Source organism: Apus apus, chromosome 19, assembly GCF_020740795.1.
Source record: "Apus apus isolate bApuApu2 chromosome 19, bApuApu2.pri.cur, whole genome shotgun sequence".
NCBI classification, from domain to species: Eukaryota; Metazoa; Chordata; class Aves; order Apodiformes; family Apodidae; genus Apus; species Apus apus.
Window position 1 is genome coordinate 1,653,342 of NC_067300.1, and position 23,428 is coordinate 1,676,769.

The following is a 23,428-nucleotide window of genomic DNA, read 5'->3' on the forward strand; positions in this document are numbered from 1 at the left end:
GGTATCAAGCAAACTGGGCCAGGCTTTGACATGTTGTATTGCCCCTGGCACAGCTGATGAGACTGATTAATTTTTTACAACCTGCAAATACATTGTCCCAGAGGGGCTACAGGATCACAGCTCCAGCATCTCTTGAGATGGGGTTATTTGCTTTTTGCATTCTTGGTAGGACACTAGTGGGTGAGGAGAAGGGGGGAAAAAAAACCCAACAGGGTTATCTTGCAGAGTAATCTTCTGCTGAATAAAAGTTACTTGAATCCTTCCTTCTTCCGTCAGGTATGTGTGATAGAACCTTTCTTATTTGGGTTCCTTCAGCACGGCTGCCGTGTTGGTGAGATGACTGGATGCCAGGCAGTTCCTGGGGCCTCAGTGACAGCTGTTGGCCTTGCAGTATTTTAAAAGCTGAGGTCTCACATAGTGTACAGCTACTGGAGCCACCTGCCTTGAAGCTGCTGTCTGCAGAGTCTTACAGGCAAACCAGGTGGCTTTCAAAAATGCTCTGCTGAGTGGGAAAGCTGCCGCAATGTTTTGGTTAATTCAAGACCCCTTCTGCTTCTCTTTAGCAGCCAGAATGCCCCTTTTTATTAGTAGGACTATAGCCAGTCAATTTTGGGTAGTGAAATAGCAAAATAAGTGCAGAGGAGCATTTGTGCAGTAACCCTTTCTTCTAACACGGGGCAGCACGAGTGATAAATTGCAGAAAAGAATCTTCATTTGCCAGTGCTGCAGCATACCAGCTCTGCTGTGGAGAAAATAATGCTTTCCATTCTGGAAAGAATGGCTCTTTTAAGTAATTTTTAGATATTAAGCTGTTAATCTCATTAATACAGTTACATCTGCATGGCTTTTTTCCTTCTGCAGAAAGTTGAAAACGAAGAAGAATCTGTAAATGGCTTAGGATTTCCTTAGGGGTTTGGAGCATTGTCCTTTTGAAATGTAATACTGTTAGAAATATTTGATTGCTGAGTAATCCTCAAAGGAAACACACCAATATCAGGATTATACTTGTCAGGCTTTTGTTCTTTATCAGGATGGATGTTATAATACATCACTGTCTTTTAACACTGTCCAGGCCAGCTGACTATCACTGTACCCTCACCAGCCATGCTAACATTGGACAAGTTCTCCTCTGCTAAGGCTGGTTTACTTTGTCATTTTTAAGTGTGTTGATGGTAGAGTTTTTTTTGCTGATTACTTGCATGTGTTTTTTTTTCCAGACCATGACTACTCCATTTGCTAAAGCTTTAAGTTACTAAAAAATACATTTTGGATTAATCCAGGTTAGTGGCACCTCAGGCACACTCTGTGCACAGCCTTTATCTGGAGATGGGAGGAGAGTGAGGTCCAAGAACTGAGCAGGAGGATTTGGTTCTGGAAGAAGATGTTCTCATGTCTTCTGCCATCTGTCTTTGATAATAGGTTACTAAAAATTATTATTAGTCTACCAGCACCTTAAGGGTGAAATGGTATTTAAATAACCCAAACCAAGACAAATGTGGAACCAACCAGCCAAAAACCCCAAACAACCAAACAAAAGCCAAAGGCAAAACCCCTCAGTATTTACCAGCAGTGAGGTGAGACAGAAGAAGCTCTGGGAAATGTGTTCACATTTGATCAGCTGAACTAGTGTCAGGCTGAAATTAGCAGCTCACTGTCCTGATTTCCAAAACCATCTTGAGGGTGTTTTGGCTGAAATCTGAGCCATCTGAACCTGTTTCCTACTTAGAGTGTGAGTTGCTAAGTACTGTTTTTCTGATTCTTTTCTCTACAATAATTTATTCTTTTGTCCTTAACGATTATCTTTTATCTTTATTTGCTTCAAGTTCTAAACAGCTGATGAAAGAGGCCATTCATAACTGAATATTGTTTAATGGTCTCATTGCTGACTGGGGAAACTACAGCATGGGGCAATAAATTACCTGGCATTAATGTTCCATGGGTAAGGAATTCGGCTTTGTAGGTACCACAGATAAACCTGCAGAGAGCTTTATCTCCCCAGCCAGATTCTTTTTAGAGTATTAGGATTTTTGATGAGAGATAGAGATAAAGTTGTGACCTGCTGGGTTTCATACAGGTGATTTCATGTGTCAGAATGTCATTCCATAAGCCATTTTGGGTCTCCCTCCTGCTTCCAGCTGGACTTCCTTGTGATAATACCATTGCTGGTGTCCTATCAACTGACTCTTGATACAGTTTCTGATCCCCCTTCAGGGCCATCTTGCACCTCCCTTGTTTTCTGCTCCTTTTTCCCTTCCGTTTTGAGAAATGTGGCATTGAACTAGGCTGCCTTGTGAGTGGCAGGAGTTAGTGCTGCAGCCCTTGGACCTCTGCAGAATGCACAAGGAAGTTGTTAGCAAGAGAGGTTTTTTTTTTTTTTTTCAATAACTTTCCATTTAATGGTTTTCTTTGGCAAGTATCATTTAGTAAGAGCCACTGAAGTGTGATCCTTTTCATCACCATGAAAATGCTCGGAGGGAGCAGTGGGAGGCAGAGCCCAGCAGAGGGTCAGCAGTGAAGGATGGTAAAGGATGTTGCTGAAGTTCCAGCCAGGTTCAGTGTTTTTGTGTTGTGAAGCTGAGTCAAAGGCAATCAGATCTCTCTCTTGTGGGAAAGTATTTGAGCAGTTCATTATGTTCTGTTATCTCCTCTTCAAAGAGATTTTTGTGTTGGAATTGTTGAATTTCAGGTATAATTTCACTCTAAGAGGACCATGCTGCATGCCTGCTGGTGATGTTGTGCTTGTGGGTGCTCTTCAAGCAGCCTGGGTGAATTGGATGGATTTTATTTTGGGTGTTGTGCTTCAGAGAACTTTTGGTATATTTTTGGGTTTTATTTTGACTGTAATGTCGGACCAGGGGAGCAAAACTGCCTGCAAATTCCCTTCTTTTCTAAAGCCACATGTAAATAAGGAGTGGAACTGAAATGTGCTAGGTAGGGCTGTTATCAGCTCCCTTCCGCAGCTCAGCCCAGACATAACAAATAACTGCAGTGTAATTTTATTCAATTTGACAATTCCAGTTTTGGACCATTTCACCTAGGATTTTTGGTGATGTATATTTAAGGGACAGGCTCTCAGGCACATGGTGTGACTCTTGGAGTGCCTTACACAGGGACAGGAGTTGTACCGTGTGATCCTGATGGGTCCCTTCCTACTCAGCATCTTCTGTGATTCTATAATTTTTTCCTTATCTGTCCCTCAACTCCACTCACTGTTGCAGCAGAGCTGGCATTGCACTGCTCCTAAGTGCAGGCTCAGTCCTCTCAGGAGAATCAGGAGCTTGACTCCCACTGCCTTAATTACACTGGGTAGCAAGCTCAGTCTGATTTAATTTTTATGTATATTTTATATGTACACTTGCACACACACATCTAGGTATACAGAGTAAGACTTCCACGTGTGAGTGGTTATATGCAAGTCTTTTATATGCATATATATATTTATATATATAAAATCAGAAAGGATGGGTTGGATTCTTCTCTCTGAACGGCAGAAGTGTTGGTGTCCTCAGTGGCAGGGTTAGCTTGGCACAGGAGAGCTTGCAGGAGGTGGTTGTTAGAACAACTTCCAAGAGTACATGGTGTACTGCGCTCATCCTCTGGCTCTGCTCCCACAAGCACCAGCAATTTGCAGCTTGTCTGGTTGCTCTTCTCACTCCTTCGTTGTTTCCAGCAGTGTCTCCTCCTTTGTCCTTTTTTGATACGAATGTTTCAGGTTCTTCTGAACTGATGGCTGGAGGAAACACCTTGGAGATTAGTATCCTCTGTTTGCTGCTTCAGGTGCAAAGGGTTTGTGAGCAGCTTGTTTAAACCAGAAGTGTGTGGTTGCCCTTCATGTGGCATTGATGATCTGTCTCCCCAGTTGCAGCAGCATCTCCTGCCCTACTCCAGCAGCACCACTGCTCTGAAAATCCACCTGTGTGTGGCTGGTTTGTGTCTGTGCTGCTGCAGTGCTGGTGTGGCCATTGAGATACTGGTGTGTGACCTGCCTGTTGTCCACCCCTTTCCTTGAGCCTCCTGAGCAGTTGTCAGTGTTGATATTTCTTCTTCTAGTGCCTCCCTGGGTGCATCTGTCCTTCCTTGCACTGTGTAGTTCATCCTGTCCCTTGTGTTTCCTGCTGTCTTATGAGGGTGCTTCCTCAGTTCCTTTGGGTGAACTGTTGGGTTTGTGTTTGGGATGGTCATTATGTGAGGAGAGAGTGAGGAGGCAGTTGTGCCAAAAGAACCTCTGAGCCATGTGTCTCTTCCATGGGGAGCTGGGGTGTCCATGCAGGGTCTGTGCCCCGGCACTGCTGCTGTGTGCGAGGTGTCTGTCCAAAATGCTGCCCCCTGCACAGGGCAGTCTGTGCCCTCAGCCTTGGTGCTGCTGCTGGAGGCTACATTTGTGCTGAAGAGAAGAAAAAGCCTTTTTACTCTGTAGTGTCTTATCAGAGTTCTCACTTTGTGTTGCTAGGTGTGATGCTGCTCTCTTGGAAGGAGGCTGGATGTGTCCTGGCCCATCTCCTGCCATGGTCCTTGTAGGAGGGGGGGTGTGTTGGGGGCTGCTGGCTCTTGCCAAAGCACCTTGTGTGAACATGAAAACTCGAAGCTACAACTACCAGACTAATGGATGGGCGGTGATTGTGGCTTTCACAAGTGAGGATTTGGGAGATGAAGAGTTTAAGCTACCTAATTTGATAACCCTTGGAGGTCTGACCTTCTCTCCAGGGTCTCCTTATCCCTGATGCTTTCATTTCTGTGGCTGCTGTTCCCTCCTGCTGCTTCATGCCCAGGGACTGGCAGTGCAAGGGCTGAAATGCAGGGCACACATGGTGTGGAAAAATGACTGCTTTTTGTGAGCTGGTAGCAAGGAAAAGATTCACATGAGAGAAGGAAATGTGATGTATGAGAGGATTAAAGATTCTCAGGTGGAATACTTGCCTTAATGAAGAGAACAGAAAGCAGCATGTGATGAACTGGATGGGAAGGGAGATCACAGGAAGAGCCCTGGGAGCATATCCCTGTGCTGTGGTTGATGGTTAGGGAGGATGGACCTGTGAGCATAAAGATGATCCTGCTGATTAGCATCCCTGATTCAGACTGGACCTGTCTGCTGTTGCACTGAAACTTGAACACTCCTTTGGAAAGAAATAATCTGCACAAGAAGCCGTATTTTAAAATTTCGGGTGGTTTACTATTTCCTGACTGTCAGAAAAGTCACCCTATAATTTGTTAGTGAGACTGAGTTTGGATGGAGAAGCAATGTTTATTTATTGGGCCAGTAACTAGACTAACAGAAACCAGCCCCAGGCTTGGTTAGGTCCTCCATGACATCTCTGAGGTGCTAAGCATGAGAACAGCTGTGGTCATGGCAGTGGGGCCATGCACACACTCCAGCAAATATTCCATGGGATTTGTTGGATCAAGCTCAAAAAGGGATCTGGAGTAATGAGACCAACTTGCAGCAGACACTTGCTACGTTTTACTTTCCAACAGTGTAATTTGGAAAGCTGTAAGAAGAACTGTCAGGGGCTGAGTGTTGAAAATAGAGTCAAAAGAGGTCTTGAGAACATAAATTGCTCTTTCCCCTCCTTTTAAAAGATTTACAGCGACACTTTTTCTTTGTAAAGAACTTGTTAGCCAGGGTTGTGAATCATGTGCATGGTAAATGATGGATGCATCGTGCATGTTTTTGTCACTATTTAATACAGTGCTTGGAGGAGCTCTTAGAAACCTGTCAGAATGAGCTGAAACAGTGAAAAGAGCACAAGTCTGTTCATAGTTGGGTGGGTTTTTTCTTGATGTTAGGGATAACAGAACTGCAACAGGGCAGGAGGGACCATCACCCATGGTTAATATTCATGATCAACTACAAGAACCACAGAGGACATCACACCCTAAATTGATACGTGTTCCTGGATGCAAATTATTACTAGCATTCAGGCATTGCTCCATGCAGCTTTTGGGGGAAAGGGAAGTGAAGGCAATGATGGACAGACAGATTCTTTAGAATAGAGTGGAGGTAGAGAAGAGATGTTGATGCACACTGCCAAGGGCTGGAGCTCTGGGACAGGTGAGCAATGAACAGAACATTTTGTAGTTTTGCATGACTGCTAAAATAAGGCATAGCAGCTGGATTCCAGAGAGATGGATTTCAAAGTGGAACTAGTACTGTAATGTACATTTGCCAAGTTTACAACATGAGGGAGAAGTGAACAACAATAGGTAATTGTGAAAGAGCAGAGTACTCAGTCCAGGTAGAGCAGAAGAGCTGATGGGATCACACCTTCAGTGAACTCCAGGAAAACTGGAAGATTGTGAGAGAGAGAAGGAGCAGAGATGGCATATGGGTGAATTAAAAATTAAAAGAGAAGACCAGAAATGGGTGGTGAGGCTTGTTTGGAGGCTGTTACTGAGGCAAAGGAAGGAATGTTATGGGAGAAGAACCAGATGTACTGTAGCCTCAATCCAAATATCTCATGTTGACCTGAATTTGAAAAGAAGTGGGAAAGAGATGATTGATTCTTGCACTGGAGGAAATGCTATAGCTGTGTTCCTGCTCGCATGGCTGCATGATGACAGTGGTAGCCTGGGAAGGAGCTTCAAAAAACCTGGGGTGATATACACAAATAGGTGCCCCCTTACCCCTTGAAGGGAAAAGCTGCTCTCGGAACATTCTCACACCTCTAGTGTTTTTCAGCACCCTCAGTCAGGTTGAACGAGATTTGGAGTTTACTGTGGAGGTGTCTTTGTGTTGCTTGCTGCAGCCATGGTGGGTGATCAAAATGTCCCTTTTTTATAACCAAGGAGATAATCTCATGAGTTGATCTGATGGCAGGTGGATTTTATGCATATTAAGGTTTGAGCTAGATCTCTAAGTCTTGGACTATTTACAAACCTGGAAGAATAGGAAAACCTGTTCAAAAGGGTCACTGGATAAGGAGCTCAAGGATTTGAATGTACTTTAAAGATAGAAATGATTTTTAAGTGCTCAGGTTGCATGAAACTTCTTTTTTTCTAAGCAAGAAGAAAAAAAATGAATAGATGACATCTCAAACTGTTTATTAAGGATAAATACAAAGAAGAAAAGTATAACTTAGAGGGGAGAACTATGACTCAGTGTTAGAATATGTTTTTAATCTCGAAAAAAGTGAGAATAGCCAAATATCTGTTTGATTTGGCAGATTCCCAGGTGCAGAAGATCTAAAACTAGTGCAAAGAATGCTTTTTAACCACAGGGTGTGAAGAGGGGAGAGGTGAGAATGTAGTGAAGATTGAGAATAATTCTGCCCATGGACCAAATGTTCAGTGAGGACCCTCTTATGTTCAGTAAAGAGAAAATATTTTATTAATAGTTTGTGAGAACTAATGAAAATAAAGGTTGGGAACTGAGATATTATCCAAGGGGAAAGCAAAATTTGAATTTCTTTTACTGTATCTCAGACCTGGAGGCTTCCATGCTGGAATAGCAAGGTGTATGAAAATACCAAAGCTGGTGGCAAGACTTCTATAGTATCTGTATGCAGGGGTAGTAAAAGACACAATTTCTGTTGGGAATCACATTTAACAAATTCCCTGTGGGGTTTTTTAACACTTGTGGTGTTGCAGGTGCCACGTGCTCGGGAGATTTGAATGGAAATGGTTTGGAAAAGGTCTCCATCTCCCCTCTGATCTGCCAAGGGAACGATTGGAAAAGACAAAGTCATGATTTGGAGAATAAAAAATCCCTGAGGCTTTGTTTTAAAGTTAAAATTTAAGTCTTTTTTTTTACAGATCTCATTTTTTCTAGAAGACTCGTGAGCCCTTTGGAGCACAATTAATTTCATGCACTCATATATCACAGAGTGAGTGGAAAAGGGTGTTAGACAGCTTGAGTGTTTTCCTTCTTTATAGAAATTAACCTCAATCGGGTGATGACTGGCTGAGAGGAAAGGTTTTATTTTAACAATTGAAGCCCTTAACCTGCTTCCAGGATAAAGAAACTAAATTACAGAGCCAAAAACACTGATAAAAAGCTGATAATGTGGGAGCAGGATAAACCAGAAGACCCATATGGGGAACCTGAAGGGGATTTGGTTCTCTGTGAATGTGTGTACAAACATGGCATGAGCTTTTCTCCCCTTCTATATAGTTTAAAATTGATCACTTAACAAAATACTCCTGGCATCTGAGCAAAAAACAAAGGCTGGGTCTTGCAGAATGCAGTTAATTTGAATTTCCTTGTGCAGTTTTTCATACAGAGCAGTTGGTGTTGAGGAAGCTCTTCTGTACCAGCTAGAGTTAATATCAGCAGGCTGATCTCAGCTTTCTGGACTAATTGCAAGTTTTGAGATCTAGATGTTCTGGCTGGCTGAATTATCCATTTTGTGCACATGTACTCTTCCAGGAAAGCACTCTTGTTAGAAGTGGGGTCACAGAGTTGCATGTTTCACATTAGTTTTGTGGTGCTGAGGGCAGCAGTACCTGCTGGGCACCTGGCACCGCTCAGCTGCTCTGTGGGGCATTCTATACATTCCATTAACTTTCTGTGTGTCTGAGCCCCAAGTTCTGTCATGAAGGCATTGTTTGTGGTGGCACTGGCTGTAGGTACAAGCTTTGGAACAGATTCTGATAAAAATAAAATCCAAAAAGCAAGCAAATAAACCAACCCCTGCAAAAAAACCAAAAATGACCCATTAACAAAGCAATTACAAGGTGATACAGCATCTGTTTCTCTGCTGGAAAACTCAGAATGAAAATCATAGAATCATAAAATCAGCTGAGTTGGAAGGGACCCATCAGGATCATAGAGTCCAACTCCTGTCCCTGTGTAGGGCACCCCAAGAATCACCCCATGGGCCTGAGAGCATCATCCAAATGCATCTTGAGCTCAGGCAGCCTCGGTGCTGTGACCCCTGCCCTGGTGAGCTGGTTCCAGTGCTCAACCACCCTCTGGGTGAAAAACCTCCTGATACCCAACCTAAACCTCCCCTGGTTCAGCTTCCTGCCATTTCCCCCAGTCCTGTCATTGGTCACAGAAGTGAAGACATCAGCACCTGCCCCATCTCTTCCCCTCCTGAGGAAGCCACAGACTGCCATGAGGTCACCCCTCAGCCTCCTCTTCTCCAAACTGAATAATCCAATTGGCCTTCTGCATCCATGAATTGCAGTTACAAGGAGGATTTTTGGTGTGTCTGAAGCTTAGTAACCATTCTTCCTGAAATGCCTGATTGTTGGATTTTTAACCCCAGTGAACATTGCCTGTTGCCCAAGCTTGCCAAGCCAGGCTGTTCCTAAGCAATTAACTGGGCTCCACGTGGCAGCATCTCCCTGGCAGGCTCACTCATGAAGCCTGTGAAGATATTTCACCAGGGAATTTGATTTCTGAATTTCAAAGCAAACTCTGGGCTGGGCTCTGCAGATGGTGGGGGTGGGGACTGGGGGAACTGCTGCTTTGTGCAGAGGAGGCTTTTAGAACCTGGTTTTGTTCATATTGTGTCAGGTTCTCCCTGTAAAGGAGAACATCTCTGTGTTAATTTTCATTGTGTGATAGTTTTCATCTTTACATTTCTCCTCTCAAAAAAAGGAATGTTTCCAGGTGAAATAACTGGGCAGTGTTCAAGTGGGTGTGCACTGACACATTTTCCTGTTCACATGGCACATAGGGAAAAAACAACCCAAACCAAACAAAAAAACCACAACAAAACATAACAGAAAGCAAAGCTCCCTTCTGGCCAAAATGTGCTGATCTGCTCCTCATCCCTTTCTTGAATCTTTGGGAAGCCTTGATGATTCCAAGGTTGCTGGTATTCTGCTTCTGAGAGGAAAATGGAAGTATTTCAGGGTGGGAAAAAAAGAAGAAAGGCAGAGCAGTAGAGAAGTGTTTTGTTTTGTTTTTTTTCTTAGGTGGTTTTATCACAATTGAAAGTGATGGATTAAATGTTGTTGTGATAAGTGAGCACGCTGTGTGCCTCTGGTTGCTGTCCTGGCAAGGCCTAAGAGCTGTTCCCCTCCTCACTCTGGAGAGGCAGCTTGTGGGAGAGCTTGCAGAAGCTCACCCTGAACTTTCCCATGTCCCACCATCCATCTGGTGCTACAGGTTCTAGTTCTGTGCAAACTGCCACTGTCTGACAGCAGAGCACGTGCCCAGAGTTTGGGATTGGATGGATGCAGCTGGATGGGCCTTATGTAAAGCCCTTGGGAGGCATTTTATTTTGGATGTGTGTGAGCAACAGTTGTCACAGGCTGGTTCTTGGGAATTGTCCTGTGTCTTCATCCTGACGTTTGGTTTCTCTCTCATGTTCTGGCTCTGTGCTCTTTCAGGTAGAGGCTCTAACCCGTCAGCCTCGAGCCACAACCGTACACGCGGTGCGAGACTCCGAGCTGGCCAAGCTCCCCGAGGGAGCCCTGACATCCATCAAACGCAAGTTCCCCCAGGTGAGAAAATTACAAGTATTTTCTGTCTGTCTCAGAAGATTTCTGTGGAGCTAAGACTCTCCATTGCCACCAGGTCCTCTGGGCTTCTGTGTGATTCATGCATACCGAGGAGATGGTTTCTTTTCTTTGCCTGCCTGCTCTGATCTCTACCAGACTTCACCAGAGTCTCTTTCTTTTATCTTCTATTCAATTATGTTGTGTTTTATTGCAGGGCTGTTTTGTGTCCCTGAAAGAAGTTAATGCTAAATGCAAGACCTGCATATTTAGCAAAGTGGAAATCACTTAGTGCTATTGATAGTAAATGAAAGTCTGACTTCTAAAATCACTTTAAAATGTTATGTGTTTGTCTTGCTCACTGAGACTCAAAGTCAACTTTTGGTTATGGGTTTTATTTCCAGAGCATTGATAGTTGGGGGTTTAATCTTATTTGCATTTTGGGCTGTCACTCCTCATTCTGCAACTGCCAGATCTGTGTCCTGAAGTCTGTGATTGCTCTTTTTGAATCCATCAACTCATCTATCTTCTTTGATTCACTTGACATTATACCTCTCTCCTGTAAATCTGGAGACTGACGGACTTGAAATTTAATTCTTTTGTCCCTAAGTGCATCAGGGAAATTATACTAAGCACTAAATCATTGCACTGGCCTTAGAGGTAATTCTTTAATGCTGTTACTTTGAATTATTTCTGATTTTTCTTATTGCTGTCTTTAAGGTATATACTTTACCAGATTTCTTAAAAAAACCCTGCAAAAATAATAAACCTAATTAAAATGCTTGTGTTCTTTTGCTTTCCTAGGAGCCATAATAATGTTTATGATGTATTTTTTTTTTTAGCTGTGAAATATAAAGCCTGTATTAATGCATTCTCATGTTACAGTAATTGGGGAGAGTTTGTATTATTGCTGGGAGAATTTTGCAGCTGCAGTCGGTGTTCAGGAGTTACAGCAATGAAAAATAATCTTCTTGGGTTCCCTGTAAGCATTACTTCTGCTGAAGTGTTTTGGAACTTCTGTTGTGGGTTCTTCAGGCACTCCTGCTCTTGAATAGTCCTCTGAATTCTTGTTCTTTGTCTGATGGAGCAGAATTCCTGCCTAGATGTATGAACTGGTAGAAACATGGTACTTGTGTATCCCAGGAGCCACCAGCTGGGCACTGACAGCACGACCTCCTGCTTCCAGTTGCCCTTTTCAGTATCACCTCCTCCTGACTGATTAAGAAGTGAGGAAATGAGCTCGGTGGAATTTAAAACCACCTTTCTCCTTGCAGAGGGGAAGCTTTTAAATGTTAGTAGTAAATGTTTAAACTGTATATTACTAGTAAGCACTGAAAATGTAGTATTTATTCCAGTATCTGAAGGGGGCCTACAGGAAAGCTGGGGAGGGACTTTTTATGAGGGTGTGTAATGATAGGACAAGGGGTTATGGTTTTAAACTGGAAGAGGGGAGATTTAGGTTAGCTACTAGGAAGAAATTCTTCACCATGAGTCTGGTGAGACCCTGGCCCAGGTTGCCCAGAGAAGCTGTGGCTGCCCCATCCCTGGCAGTGTTGAAGGGCAGGTTGGATGGGGCTTGGAGCAACCTGGGCTGGTGGGAGGTGTCCCTGCCCATGCAGGGGGTTGGAACTGGATGATCTTTAAGGTCCCTTCCAACCCAAACTGTTTTATGAGTTAGGAATGCCTTGAGTCTGGTCAGCTCAAAGTGTCTCTTTTCTCTCTCTTCCCTTCTTCTATTCTCTCAGTTGGCAGGGTTGTTTTCCCCTAAAAAGTGCTCTCTGTGGAGATGCAAATCTTTATGCTTTGCAGTTCAAGTTGAGCTCGAGTGTTACATTTATAGTACAACTCAAAACATTTCTCTGTAATAGAATCCACATGTCTTCCCATGTCTAATGAGTGCAGCCTATCCCCCTCAAATCTCTGAGCTTTTTGAATATGGAATCAGTTTTCTCCAGACTTGCATATAGTTTGGCTAATTAGTTACAATGAAACAAAATTCTAAAATAGATTTATTTTTCTTAAGGAAATGTGCTGTAAAAAAGGTTGTTAGAGAAACACATTCTTGCTGCTGCTTGAGATCTCCAGATTCTAAAGAGATGTTCAACTGGTATAAAAAATGTGACAGCTTTTTTACTATTGGATTATTTTAGAACAAGTATTAGTGGTAGAGGTCTGTAAGGTAGATTTGAAATAGGTGATTTATGCAGTTAATGCCTTCAGACAGTCTTAAGAACCTAATAGGCAGTATTCTGTATATGATCTGAAAGTTCTTGTGTCTTCTGTTTGTCTGTTATGTCCATCAGATAAAAGAGGAAGGGGACAGAAATGAGAGGGAATTGAAGTGATGGAGGAAAACAAAAGGGTAGAATGTTTGAAGTCAAGTAGAAAGTACAAATTCAACTATAAAGGAGTATACTGGAGAGAGAAGGTTTTGAGCTGGAAGCTAGTAAGTTGCATACAAAGAGAAGGGTCTGGGTGGCTGTTTCTTGGGAAAAGTATCCAGGCACTAGAGGATGGAAAGCTGACCAGGCCTGAACAATGTCATGCAGCTGTGTAAAAAATAACTATGTTAGCAAAATTATTTTTTGAGTGGAGAGATCCTTGTGTTCTTAGAATCTTAGGATCCCAGACTAGTCTGGGTTGGAAGGGACCTTAAAGATCATCTAGATCCAACCCCCTGCATGGGCAGGGACACCTCCCACCAGCCCAGGTTGCTCCAAGCCCCATCCAGTCTGCCCTTCCAGGGATGGGGCAGCCACAGCTTCTTTCACAGGAAAGAATTTCTGCCTAATGTCTAACCCAAATCTTTCCTCTTCCAGTTTAAATCTGTTCCCCCTTGTCCTAGCTCTACATGCCCTTACAAAAGGGGAGTCTTCATGATGTTGGAAAAGCTTCAGTACCAGCCTGTCACAGCACATTTGAAGGAACAGACAGACCAAATAGAGTGTAGAGGACAAAAAGGAGGCTAACTGTTGTCTATAAATATTAACCTATAAAGGCAAAAAACACTGAAAGGTTAAGTGAAAACACAGTAGCTATTTTCAAATGTATGATGATGTCTTCTGATGAAAAGGGCATAAGCTACTTTCCTTATTGGGCTCAAGCATGTGGTCCTGTACTGAAACTGTAGCAGCTGGATAGTAAGAAAAAGCTGATTCTGCTCCCTAGAAAGGCTTATAACCTCTTAAAAAATGATGTTTGAGGTGTTGCTTAGTGCTGATCAGAGGGATGGGCCAAATAAATTATCTCTTCTCATTTCTTTCCTGTTATTCTAGTAGAGTGATTTAAACTCAGGATTTGATGTTGTTTTCCCCATCCAAGCAGAAGTAATAAATTCATGAAAGGATAGCAGGTGCAGTAGATCTGAAATAATTGACCAGGTAGCAAGAGCTAGCTTGTGATCCAGCAGTGTGTGTGGGGGGCCTTTCCCTCTTTGTTCTCTGCAAAGCAGAAAACCATATTTTACACAAAAGAAGCAGCTCTGCCTCCATCAAACTCATGCTCCCTTGCTGACTGGGGAGGTTAAGTTACCCTGAGTCTTGCTCGATGGAATAGGGATCAAACATTGGTGCTCATCCCCTGAAGAGGAATGCCACACTAAGGAGAGTTGCTTTTTTTTCTTGTCCATCCTGGCAGCCCCTGTAGAGCCAAAATATTTTAATAGCCAAGAATGGGGCAGTTCCTGACACTGAGTTACTCTTTCCATTAGTTACCCTTCAGCTTTACTTTTTCATGTAAAGGGTGAAGAACCCTTCAATTCTAGGAGGTAGTGGAGGGACTTCATCCTACATACTTTTCACCAGTCATGTGTTTGTAGATCCAGAAAAGGATCCAACTCTTACCTGATGGGTAAGAAAACTGTAAATATGGGTGGGGCTTGCTGATGAAAACACTGCCAGATGATGGTAATCAGGCCTTTTTGGCCATACAGTAATTCAAGTTCCTTGAGCTGTGATGTACAGTCTGGAAAAATTGCACAGCTGATGCTCAGGGAAGCACCATATGCTTGCCCTCTGTTTTGTCTTCTCCCATGGGCATCTGCTTTGGTCCTGTTGGAGACAGTATACTGGTCTGCTGGGATCCTTGGTGTGACCCGCTGTAGCTGCTGTTTCTCTGATGGATGAAGCAGGTGGGTGAGCGTGGGCAGTGTCAGCTCAGTTATAAGTAACAGCCACAATTTCAGAGTATGTGCCCAGAAATGACAGATGTTGACTTCTAGGTCCTGCTCAGTCTGTGGAAGACAAATCTACATTTTCTAGCTTCTCAGGAAAGCATCCCAACCTTGACTCACACTGGCTGTGACACCCTGGACATTCCCAATTGAAGGTGGTCCACAGTGCAAAGCTTCTCCTTTGTCTTCTCAGGACCTCCTGCCTGAGGGCCACAGCTCTCCAGCACAGCGTCAGGGCACTCAGCCAGCCAGAGCATCTGTTCCTCCAACAGCCTCAGTGCTGGCTTCTGGTGCTGCTTGAAGCTTTTCAGAGTTGCAGGAGTGCAAGAGAATTGATTCTTTCTATTTTCATCACTGCCTTCGGTTCTGCAAAGTAGGACAGAGAATCAGCTCACGAGTTTTGGCACCGCAAAGCGGTTTCGAAGCAGTAGCAAGAACCCAGAATTTGTGAACAGGCTACAGAGATGTTCTAACATCAGTGCATAACTTGGCTCGCATTTCATAGATTATCTTTGCCTCTGCTGAGCTGAGACTTTTTATAATTCTAACTTGAAATGTAGCCCTGCTGTAGCTGATGGAGCTGCCTAGGAGCTGTGGAGGGGTTAACCATGAGACAACCTTCTGCATGCTAGAAAATAGAGAGTTTTCTGCATCTTTAAATTCTCCAAGTCTGCCCTCGGGGTTTAAATGTATTCAGAGCCCATCTTGAACAGAAAGTCTTGCTATCTTTGCGTGTGTGTTTTAACCACAGCTTTTCTGAAGTGGCTGGAGCCTTCCCCAGGGTTATCTGCCTCCCCAGAGAGCTCAGTAATGTGCCCTCTTTTCAAAACACCTCCCTCAGGCATTTGTATATTGTGCATCACATTATTTAAGCTTGATGTGGCACTGTGGAGTAGGTCAGGAGAGGCCAAGCTTCTAGATTTTTCTGTGTTTGTTCTCATGGCCCATTAAAATAAGTTTTCCTGGACTGCAGGAGAAGTGGATGTGAAAAGAAGAAAAACGTTCAGCGGAAGCGTGATCACCGACTGTAGCTGCCCGGCGTGAGGCAGGAGCGGGTGCTTAGTCATAGCAGTGATGTGAGACTGACGTTTTTCTTCAAGACACAATTGATCACAAGTGTTAGAAGCTCAAACAGCCACAGGATAAAGCTCCAGTTCCCCTGTGTGCTGTAGCAGCGTTTGTAAAGGTGCCAGGAGTTGTTGCATTTAAGTTTTCCTTTTCGCGGCTGTTCTCAAACCGTTGGAAGTTTTAATCAGAGACCCCTTGCTAAGCTCCCTGACTCCGTGAGAAGCAAAGTGTTTTATCTGCCCTGGGGCCATGTAAAGCTTCAGCAACACCGTGGGTTTATTCAAGTTGATGATCTAGCTTACCTCTCCTCCTCCCTTGTCTCTCAAAATAACCCTTAAGAAAGCTGGTAGTGAATAAACTCAGTTCCTGGGAAGAGCTCCACAGAAAGGAACCTGCTGTCATGTGAATCTGTAGAGATAAAGTGGCTGTTATTACAATTTTACCCCAGTTGCCTTTACTTTGTAGAACAGAAAACCTTGGCAGACCTGTTTCCGTGCTGGCTTATTCACAGTGGGTGCCTGTGTGGTAGAAAGCCCTTTTGTGTGTCCTTTAACTAAATCCCACATGTAAGTGAAGGTCTATAATACCCTGCTGTGAAGGCACTAATAAATTGTTATTTAACATATTTAATATAAAGGTGGCGTTTTGACTGATTTGATGTTTTAGAGGCTTAACTGTCAAGTATCTTATATTTAAACTTCAAAGTCACCAGAGAAAGTCCTCAGCTCACCTGCAAACCATCTTGTTCACTGTCAGAATGCTGGGCTTTTGGGTTGGGCTGGTGGTAGAGGATCCACTAGAGAGTGTCAGAACAGCCTTGGGAGGAAAACCAGAGTCAGACTTGTAGGGCTGTATGTCAGTTGAACAGGATCCAAACTGGCATGCCAGGCTTGCTCCCTGCCTGCTTTAGCCAAGGCTGGCTTCCTAAACCAGGGACATGTAAGAAGACACCACTTGCCAGGGCATGGCACTGCCCTCCCTGGGACTGGCCCTTGGGTTCCTTGCACAGCTCCTTTGTTGCTGAGTTTAAAATAACCCTGGGCCTTAGTGCAGCAGGGAGAAGAGCTGATGAATTCTTTGGTTTTTGTTCTTACAGTCCTTCTTTTCTGGTAAGGATGGATTTGTATCACACTGTACCTTTTACATCAGTTACTTGTTAGTGTGAGTTCAGATATTGGCGTAGATACTGTGGAATTTTCCTGTGATTTCTTAAATCAGCTGTGTTGAAAGTTAGCTCAGATGGGGAAAGCTTTGTTTGGTACCATCATTATTTATTAGCAGATAGTGAATTTGCCAGGCAATCCATGCTCTTCACAGAATGAAATAAATATCCACAGGAAAGTATTTTACAACTGAATTCTCATGAAAATCACAATCAAAAGGGCTTATTGTAGAACAACTCTGAAGTTTTACAGCTGAACAGGAACAAAAGCTTTACCTAGAACTTACCCTTGGCAGATTAGGTAGGTGTGGACAATAGGTTGAAATATTTAAAAGGATTATAGGAAGCACAATGCTGCAGAGTGACCTTTACCACTTGGTGTGGGAATTACAGTGGGTGTGAGGCAAGTGGTGCTCAGGATAGCACCTGAGACCTGGGATGGATGGAGCAATAAGCTGTGTGTGTGTGCAGCAGGGCAGGGGATGCAGAGCTGGAATTCTGCCTGGCCCCGTCACCAAGGGACATTAGTTTAGAAACTGAAATTAGTCCTCCTAAAGTAGACAAGTGCAGTCAGTCCCCTTGGGAATGGGAAGTTTAGTCCTTGCCCTGCAATGCAGAGGCTGCAGGTCTGTTGAGTAATTTGATGTTAGTTAAGTGGAGGGAAGAAAAATGAATGGTTCCCCAGAGCCTGCTCTGTACCAGATGCAGAAGCAGAGGTTGATGTTTGTTATGAGGGAGCTGGAAGGATTGGAGAGAGCTCGAGTGGGACTTAGCGGGATGGAGCTGATTCAGAAACAGGCAACGTGTTTCTAGGCAGGTGAGTGGGTAAGTGGCAGGTGGAGTCAGAGAGGTGGAATTGTGCGGAGGAAAGTGCTCTCTGATGCCATTTGAGAGAGAGAGAGAGACTCTGTTCTGTCTTGCCCTGCACAAAAGTGTTCTGGTGAGTTAATCTGAAAAGGTAAGTAGATGGAAAGAGGAACAGCAACATTTAATTTTCCTTGCAAAATGTGTCTTGACTGAATGTCCTGCTCTGGGATAGGTTTTAGGAATTTACAGTGGCAGTGGTGCCTGGGGGAGCAGGAGAGGCTTGGAGGCTTTTGGAGAAGGGTGCTGATGCGCCTGGAATCTTGAGTAGTTTTTTAAGCTGGAGAAATACTCAGAATTTTAGCCCTGTGAGTCGTTTTTCTTTTGCGTAAGCAAACTCAACATCCTGAGCTTTGGGTTTGTTTGGGTTTTTTTGAAAGTTGACCTATTTGTCTGTACAACCCAGGCAGGCTCACAGCTCCAGAGCCCAGCCCGGCACTGGGAGCCCCCGTGGGTGTATGTCTGAGTGTCTGCCAAAGCCTTGTGGCCTCTGCATCACTTCACAGCTTGAGATGGCAGCAGCAGGTAGGACAGTGCTCTCTATGTCACAAGGACGAGTGTGACCTGCACTGTGGCAGTTCCAGTGGCACTCTGGTCACACCTGGCCCATGGCAGAGGTGTCCGACCCATGGCTCTGCCTCTTATTATGGGTTGCAGTGATTAACTGTGGTTAACTGAGTAGGATCTGCTCACTGCTAGCGTGGCTTCTCATGAGGAATGATAAATTCAGCTTCCTCACAAGCTGGAACAAATTTGGCTCTTCCCCTAGCACAAGAGGTCCAAAAGTTTCTTTTACTTTGCAGGCAATTAATGATTCTTGCCTAATTTAGAAACCTCCTGGTGTTCTTGGGTGAGTCTGGATTCCGACTCGCTGCCTTTTTGCAGTGCAGATTTTTCTTCAAACCTGAAACCCAAAGGTTCTGTGCCAGCAGGTTGGGCTGTGACCAGGTGTCTGTGGAGCAGGAGGTGTTTGCAGGGATGGGTGCTGGAAGAGGCTGTAAAATCCTGGCTGCACCGTAGGGTTGAGTGCTCCAGACACTTCCAACTGTGCTGTGAGGGCTGTCTAGCCCTGGGTGACAGTGACCGTGGAGATCAGACAATTTTGCAGGTACAGATGTCTGGGAAGTGCTCTGTGCTCTGCTGGCATTGCATTTGGGAAAGACTTGGCATTTGCAGGGGAGGGGGGATAGAATTCTTGCAGGTTTTTGGAAAACCAGGGCCCAGTTGGTCCCTGGCCCGTCTGTGCCCCAGGGCTGTAGTGGCACTCTGCTCCTCCAGTGCATTGGAAACACTGTTTCTTCTAGGTCAATCTGGTTTTCCCAGCAGTGCTGCCAGAGTTCCTGCCTGAACCCTCACTGCCAGTTCCCAGAGCTTTTCCAACAAAATAAGCTTGATAGGTAGGGTGGGAATAAGTGATGCTGAATAAGTGCTCAGCTGTCTGCACCGAGGTACCTGCCTGCCAGTGTCCTGGTACCTGCCATTCTCCTGCCTCCACCACCTCCATGAACTCTTGGAATAACTTGTCTCCCTTCAATCCCTGAGACCTCCCATCCCAAGGGCTCATTTCTGCTTGCTGCTTCCTCCTTTCTCCAAGCTAAGCCAGCCCCCTCCATCCCACCCCACATCTTCTCCCGGATTCCCTGTATCCCTTGTCATAGTCCCTTGGGCTGTTCTGCTCCTCCTTCTTGTGCCTTGTTACTTTAGGGGGTAGAATAAAGGGGTTTGGAAACCTGAAGGCTATATTTTTGCCTGTTGTTTTCTTTTGTTCTCCTCAGTTGTACTGAACTTGGTGAGAGCTGCTCTGGCTGCCCTGCAGAGTGAAGGGTGTAGGTGGATCACTGAAGTTTGGGTCTGTTATCAGTGAAGAGATGTCATTTATATTGACTTCTCCCTCAGACAGATGGACAAGTTTCTTATAAAGGAAAACACTGCTGTTTTGTGAAAGAAGATTCTTTGTATGTGGTATGGAGCTCCAAGGAAATTTCAGACCAGTTCTTAGCTCTGATCCTAAATTGATGTTCCTTCAACATTGCCATGACTGCAGCACAGTGACTCATCCTGTTATGGTTAGCAATTTGCTTGTCTTACAAAGTCACTGGGGAAATAATGTTTCCATATCTATATGTACCAAGGCTGTAAGGTTTCCTCTAGCAAACAAGGCAAATAATATTTCCTGGTAATAGGAGCAGCCAACTGGAAAATGAGATCAATCCGTTCTATTCTTAGTTCTGTCATTAACCTTGGACATTTTATTTTTTTTTACCTTAGCTGGAGCTCTCCTTGACTGTCTGTAAAGCAGAAAAGGTTATAAATCGGGAGATGGGTTTAGTAAGTAATTCAAATTTTGACATTTGAAGTGGTTCAGAAGTGTAAAATGTACATAACACCTACCAGAACTGCTTAAGAAAAGTCCTAGTGTGCAGGTACAGCTTATCAGGTATGTGAGCTGGGCATAGTGAAGGCTCTTGAGAGGCTAGGAACACCAATCAGTTGGATAATTTGTGTCAAGAATTCCCTCTTTCCCTCCCTGCTCTCAGTAGTTGGGACAATTCTCTGCAGCTACGCCCAGCGCTGTTAATTGAATCCCAGCACTGCAGATCTTGGTGTTACTGAAGGGGTGATGAGTTGGCTGGATGACCAGCAGCTCTTGTTGTCCTTGGCATAAATGGCAGCGTTTTGGAGGCTGTTTGAGGTTCCAGGTGAGGAAGGAGGCTGGGAGCTGCTGTTGGGAGCTGCCCTGGTTCCCGTCTCTCTGCAAACGGCTGCGGGTGATTGTGTCCCCTGCTGGTGCAAAGAAGGGAGAGGTCAAGGAAGTTGATCTTGGATCACTGAGGAGGTGGTTTATGTGACATCTTTAAGAACTTGCAGTTCTGGCTATGGGATAGAAATTGCTCAGATAACTGCTGAGCTCTTACTCCTTGTTCCACTCCACTGCAGTGGAAGCACCGGTTTGCCCTTCTCCCTCCCTCCTCCAGAAGCCCAGAACATATTGGTGCTTATTACTGCTGTGGAGTTTCATGGTCTAAGGCTATTGCTTTTTAATTTTATTGGTTTTAGCAGAATACATAAATGAGTCTGGTAGGCATGCCAGCCTGGCTTGATGCTTGCATGGTCTTCTATTTGAAAGATGCATCCCAAAGTATTTGCTCTTACAGGAACAGTGTGTCCTTCTTTGTCCAAAACCCAACGTAGTCATTTGCTGCTGCTTGTTTAGCTTATTCAGAGTTTGGAGAACTTTTGTTGTTGTGATTTTTAGGTTTTTTTTTATGTCCTCCTGAAGATTAGGGTTATTTTGACCTTGAATTATTTATCTGGGGGAGAATATCTAAGGATTGCTCTATTAGGACTTAATGCATGAAGAATTATCTCTTTTCCTTTCCAGAATAAATTATGCATTTTCCGAGTCTGCCACTCCTTGGTATCGCAATTATTAGTCTTGTGCTACACCACTTGTGAATTATTGATAGTTAATGGCACAGAGAAACTTGTTAGTTGTCAGATGTGCTTGGCTATTTGAATGTTGATTTATATTAATGTAAGTTCTCTTGAAAAAAAGCAGGGGAAAAAATAAATCTGTCCCTTCCTAGGTACCACATTGAACATGACTTGAGAGGAAAAGCCATTTCTTAGATAGTTTGCTCTGATTCTACAGGAGTTTGGAGTGTGTATTTCTCTGTTTTATTCAAGGTGTCTTAAATGGGCTACTGTAAACATTGGCTAATTCCCAGGGGGTCAGGTGGAAAGAAGATTGTGGATGGAGATGGAGGATCTGTTTGAGAAGGGGCTTGCACCTATGTGAGCTGCCAGTACCTGCAGAAGGTGGAGATGTGCAACAGCCACGGGGCAGGGAGGGTGACCTCGAGGTGCAGGTGCACTGCAGGGAGAAAAGAGGAGAACTGAAAATGCAGTTGGACATGTTTCCCAAAATAATGGGATTTTTTGTTGTTGTTGTTCACATTAAATGCTGCCTTGCTTGGTTTGGTTTTCTAGATTAGAGTAAAATAAGGTAACAGAAATCAAGACCAATAATCAGTGACCAGACGTTACAGCCAGGAAAGAAGCCCTGGTTATAAAACCCTGTCAGTGGGTGGTTCAGCTTGAGATAACATCTTGCCAAATTTTGAAAGTATCTCTTTCAATGCACTGTTTTTAGTATAATCTGCCTGAATGTTTGTTTCTTTGCTTTTTCTCTCCCATTGCCAGGTTGTGACTAGACTTATTCACTTACTGGGGGAAAAGATTCTTGGCAGTCTTCAGCAGGGAGGTAAGACTCATTCCTGGACTGTTCCCATTGATGCTGGTGCTTCCTTGGAGCCAGATTTACAGCCTTAAATCTGAAAACAGAAAGCACATACTTGAAAAGAGAATTTGTCACTAAATATTTTAGATGTTGTCAAGAGTGAATGGTGATTTTATGATCCATATATGTATAGTTTGTTGGGGTTTTTTGGCAGAGCATAGCTAATTAAGTGTGGGAATGAGATGTTTTGCAGTGGAGATAGAAAAGTATGGCTGCATATGTGCAGTGAAATTTCTTGCAAGAGAAGAGCTCCAAGGGAGCACTGGAAATAGCAGCTGTAATAGCCTTGAATCAGATAGTCATGCTGAGTGGCATCTTGCATGTAGACTGACTTAATGTGTCTGCATTTGCATTATCTTAATGAATTGGCTGAGAGGAAATGGTCTGCTCTGGGATGGTTGGTATGCTTTGAGTGTGTGGCAGAGGCCAAACAAAAGTGTATTTACTGACTGAAGTGAGGAGGAGGAAATTTTCCAAATCTTTTTGAGCAGCTTTTAAAAGAATACAGATGCATGTTAACTGAGGTGTTGTGGAGCACTTTGCTCTGTGTGTTGCTTGATTTTTTTGATTGTTTGGGCTGTTTAAATTACTTTTACTGCTGTGTATGCAATATTCCCAGGAGACTTTGGAAATGAGGTGGCCAACTCCCATGTTTTGGATCAGACTTGGGGAGGAAATCTCCAAGTCCATTCTTTCTTTTCCATGCTCAGCTTTCTGTGCACAGTCAGTTGAGTCCCTGGTGAAAACTGTAGTGAAAGGTTTGCATAAGCTGAAATGTCCTTGTGGCCTGGGGCAGAGTCTGCACTGCTTGGGAAACAGGACACTGTGTGATCTGGAGAAAACAGGAGAAGAATTAAGGAGAGGAGTAGGAGTTGAATCACAGAATTGCCATTGAAGTTCTGAGGAAGGAAGGACTGGGGGAGATGAAGGAGTTGAGCAGTGGTGTGTAACTTGTTTGAACCTACAAATACCTTCTTGAAGATCTCTAAAAGAGTGACGAAACTGTCTAATGTTCTGTGCTGAGCTATTTTAGAAGACTTGAAATGAATAACTCAGTTGCTGAATATATTTGAAAAATGTTTATCCGATATTTCTTTGTGGCCTGCAGGGTGCTGTTGCTCTTGCATATAGACTTTGAGTTTTCATGTGGTAAATCAAGTAATTCCATATGTCCATCTCAAGAATTCATCTTAACGGCCCTTGCTGGGTGAAATAAGATAAGCATTAAATCTTAACTTAGATGACGATAAGTTTATTGTGTCCTTAGAGCTGAGGTGGTAGGCATTAGCAGCAAAATAAGGTTCTCTGAGAAGGCTTAAAGAGAGCAGAAATAGCACCAAAATAAAATGGGCAGTTTATAGAACACCTCTATCCATGATTTTTCCCTGTTTAAGGTGTCTAGGAAGATCTTAATCTCATGCTTCTGTCAAAAAATGTTTTCCTCTACCCACAGTCATTGTCCTTACTCAGCTTACCA

At 43.8% G+C, this 23,428-nt stretch overlaps 1 protein-coding gene across 1 annotated transcript in view; it reads left to right on the forward strand.

Annotated features, from left to right (window-relative positions):
- The window catches only part of PNPLA7 (patatin like phospholipase domain containing 7), a 127,483-nt gene that overhangs the window by 39,883 nt on the left and 64,172 nt on the right, over positions 1-23,428 (forward strand). Inside the window, exons 20-21 of the mRNA XM_051636457.1 lie at positions 10,279-10,392; positions 21,855-21,915. Coding sequence (XP_051492417.1) covers positions 10,279-10,392; positions 21,855-21,915 — 175 coding nt within the window. The remainder of the gene's footprint in view (positions 1-10,278; positions 10,393-21,854; positions 21,916-23,428) is intronic.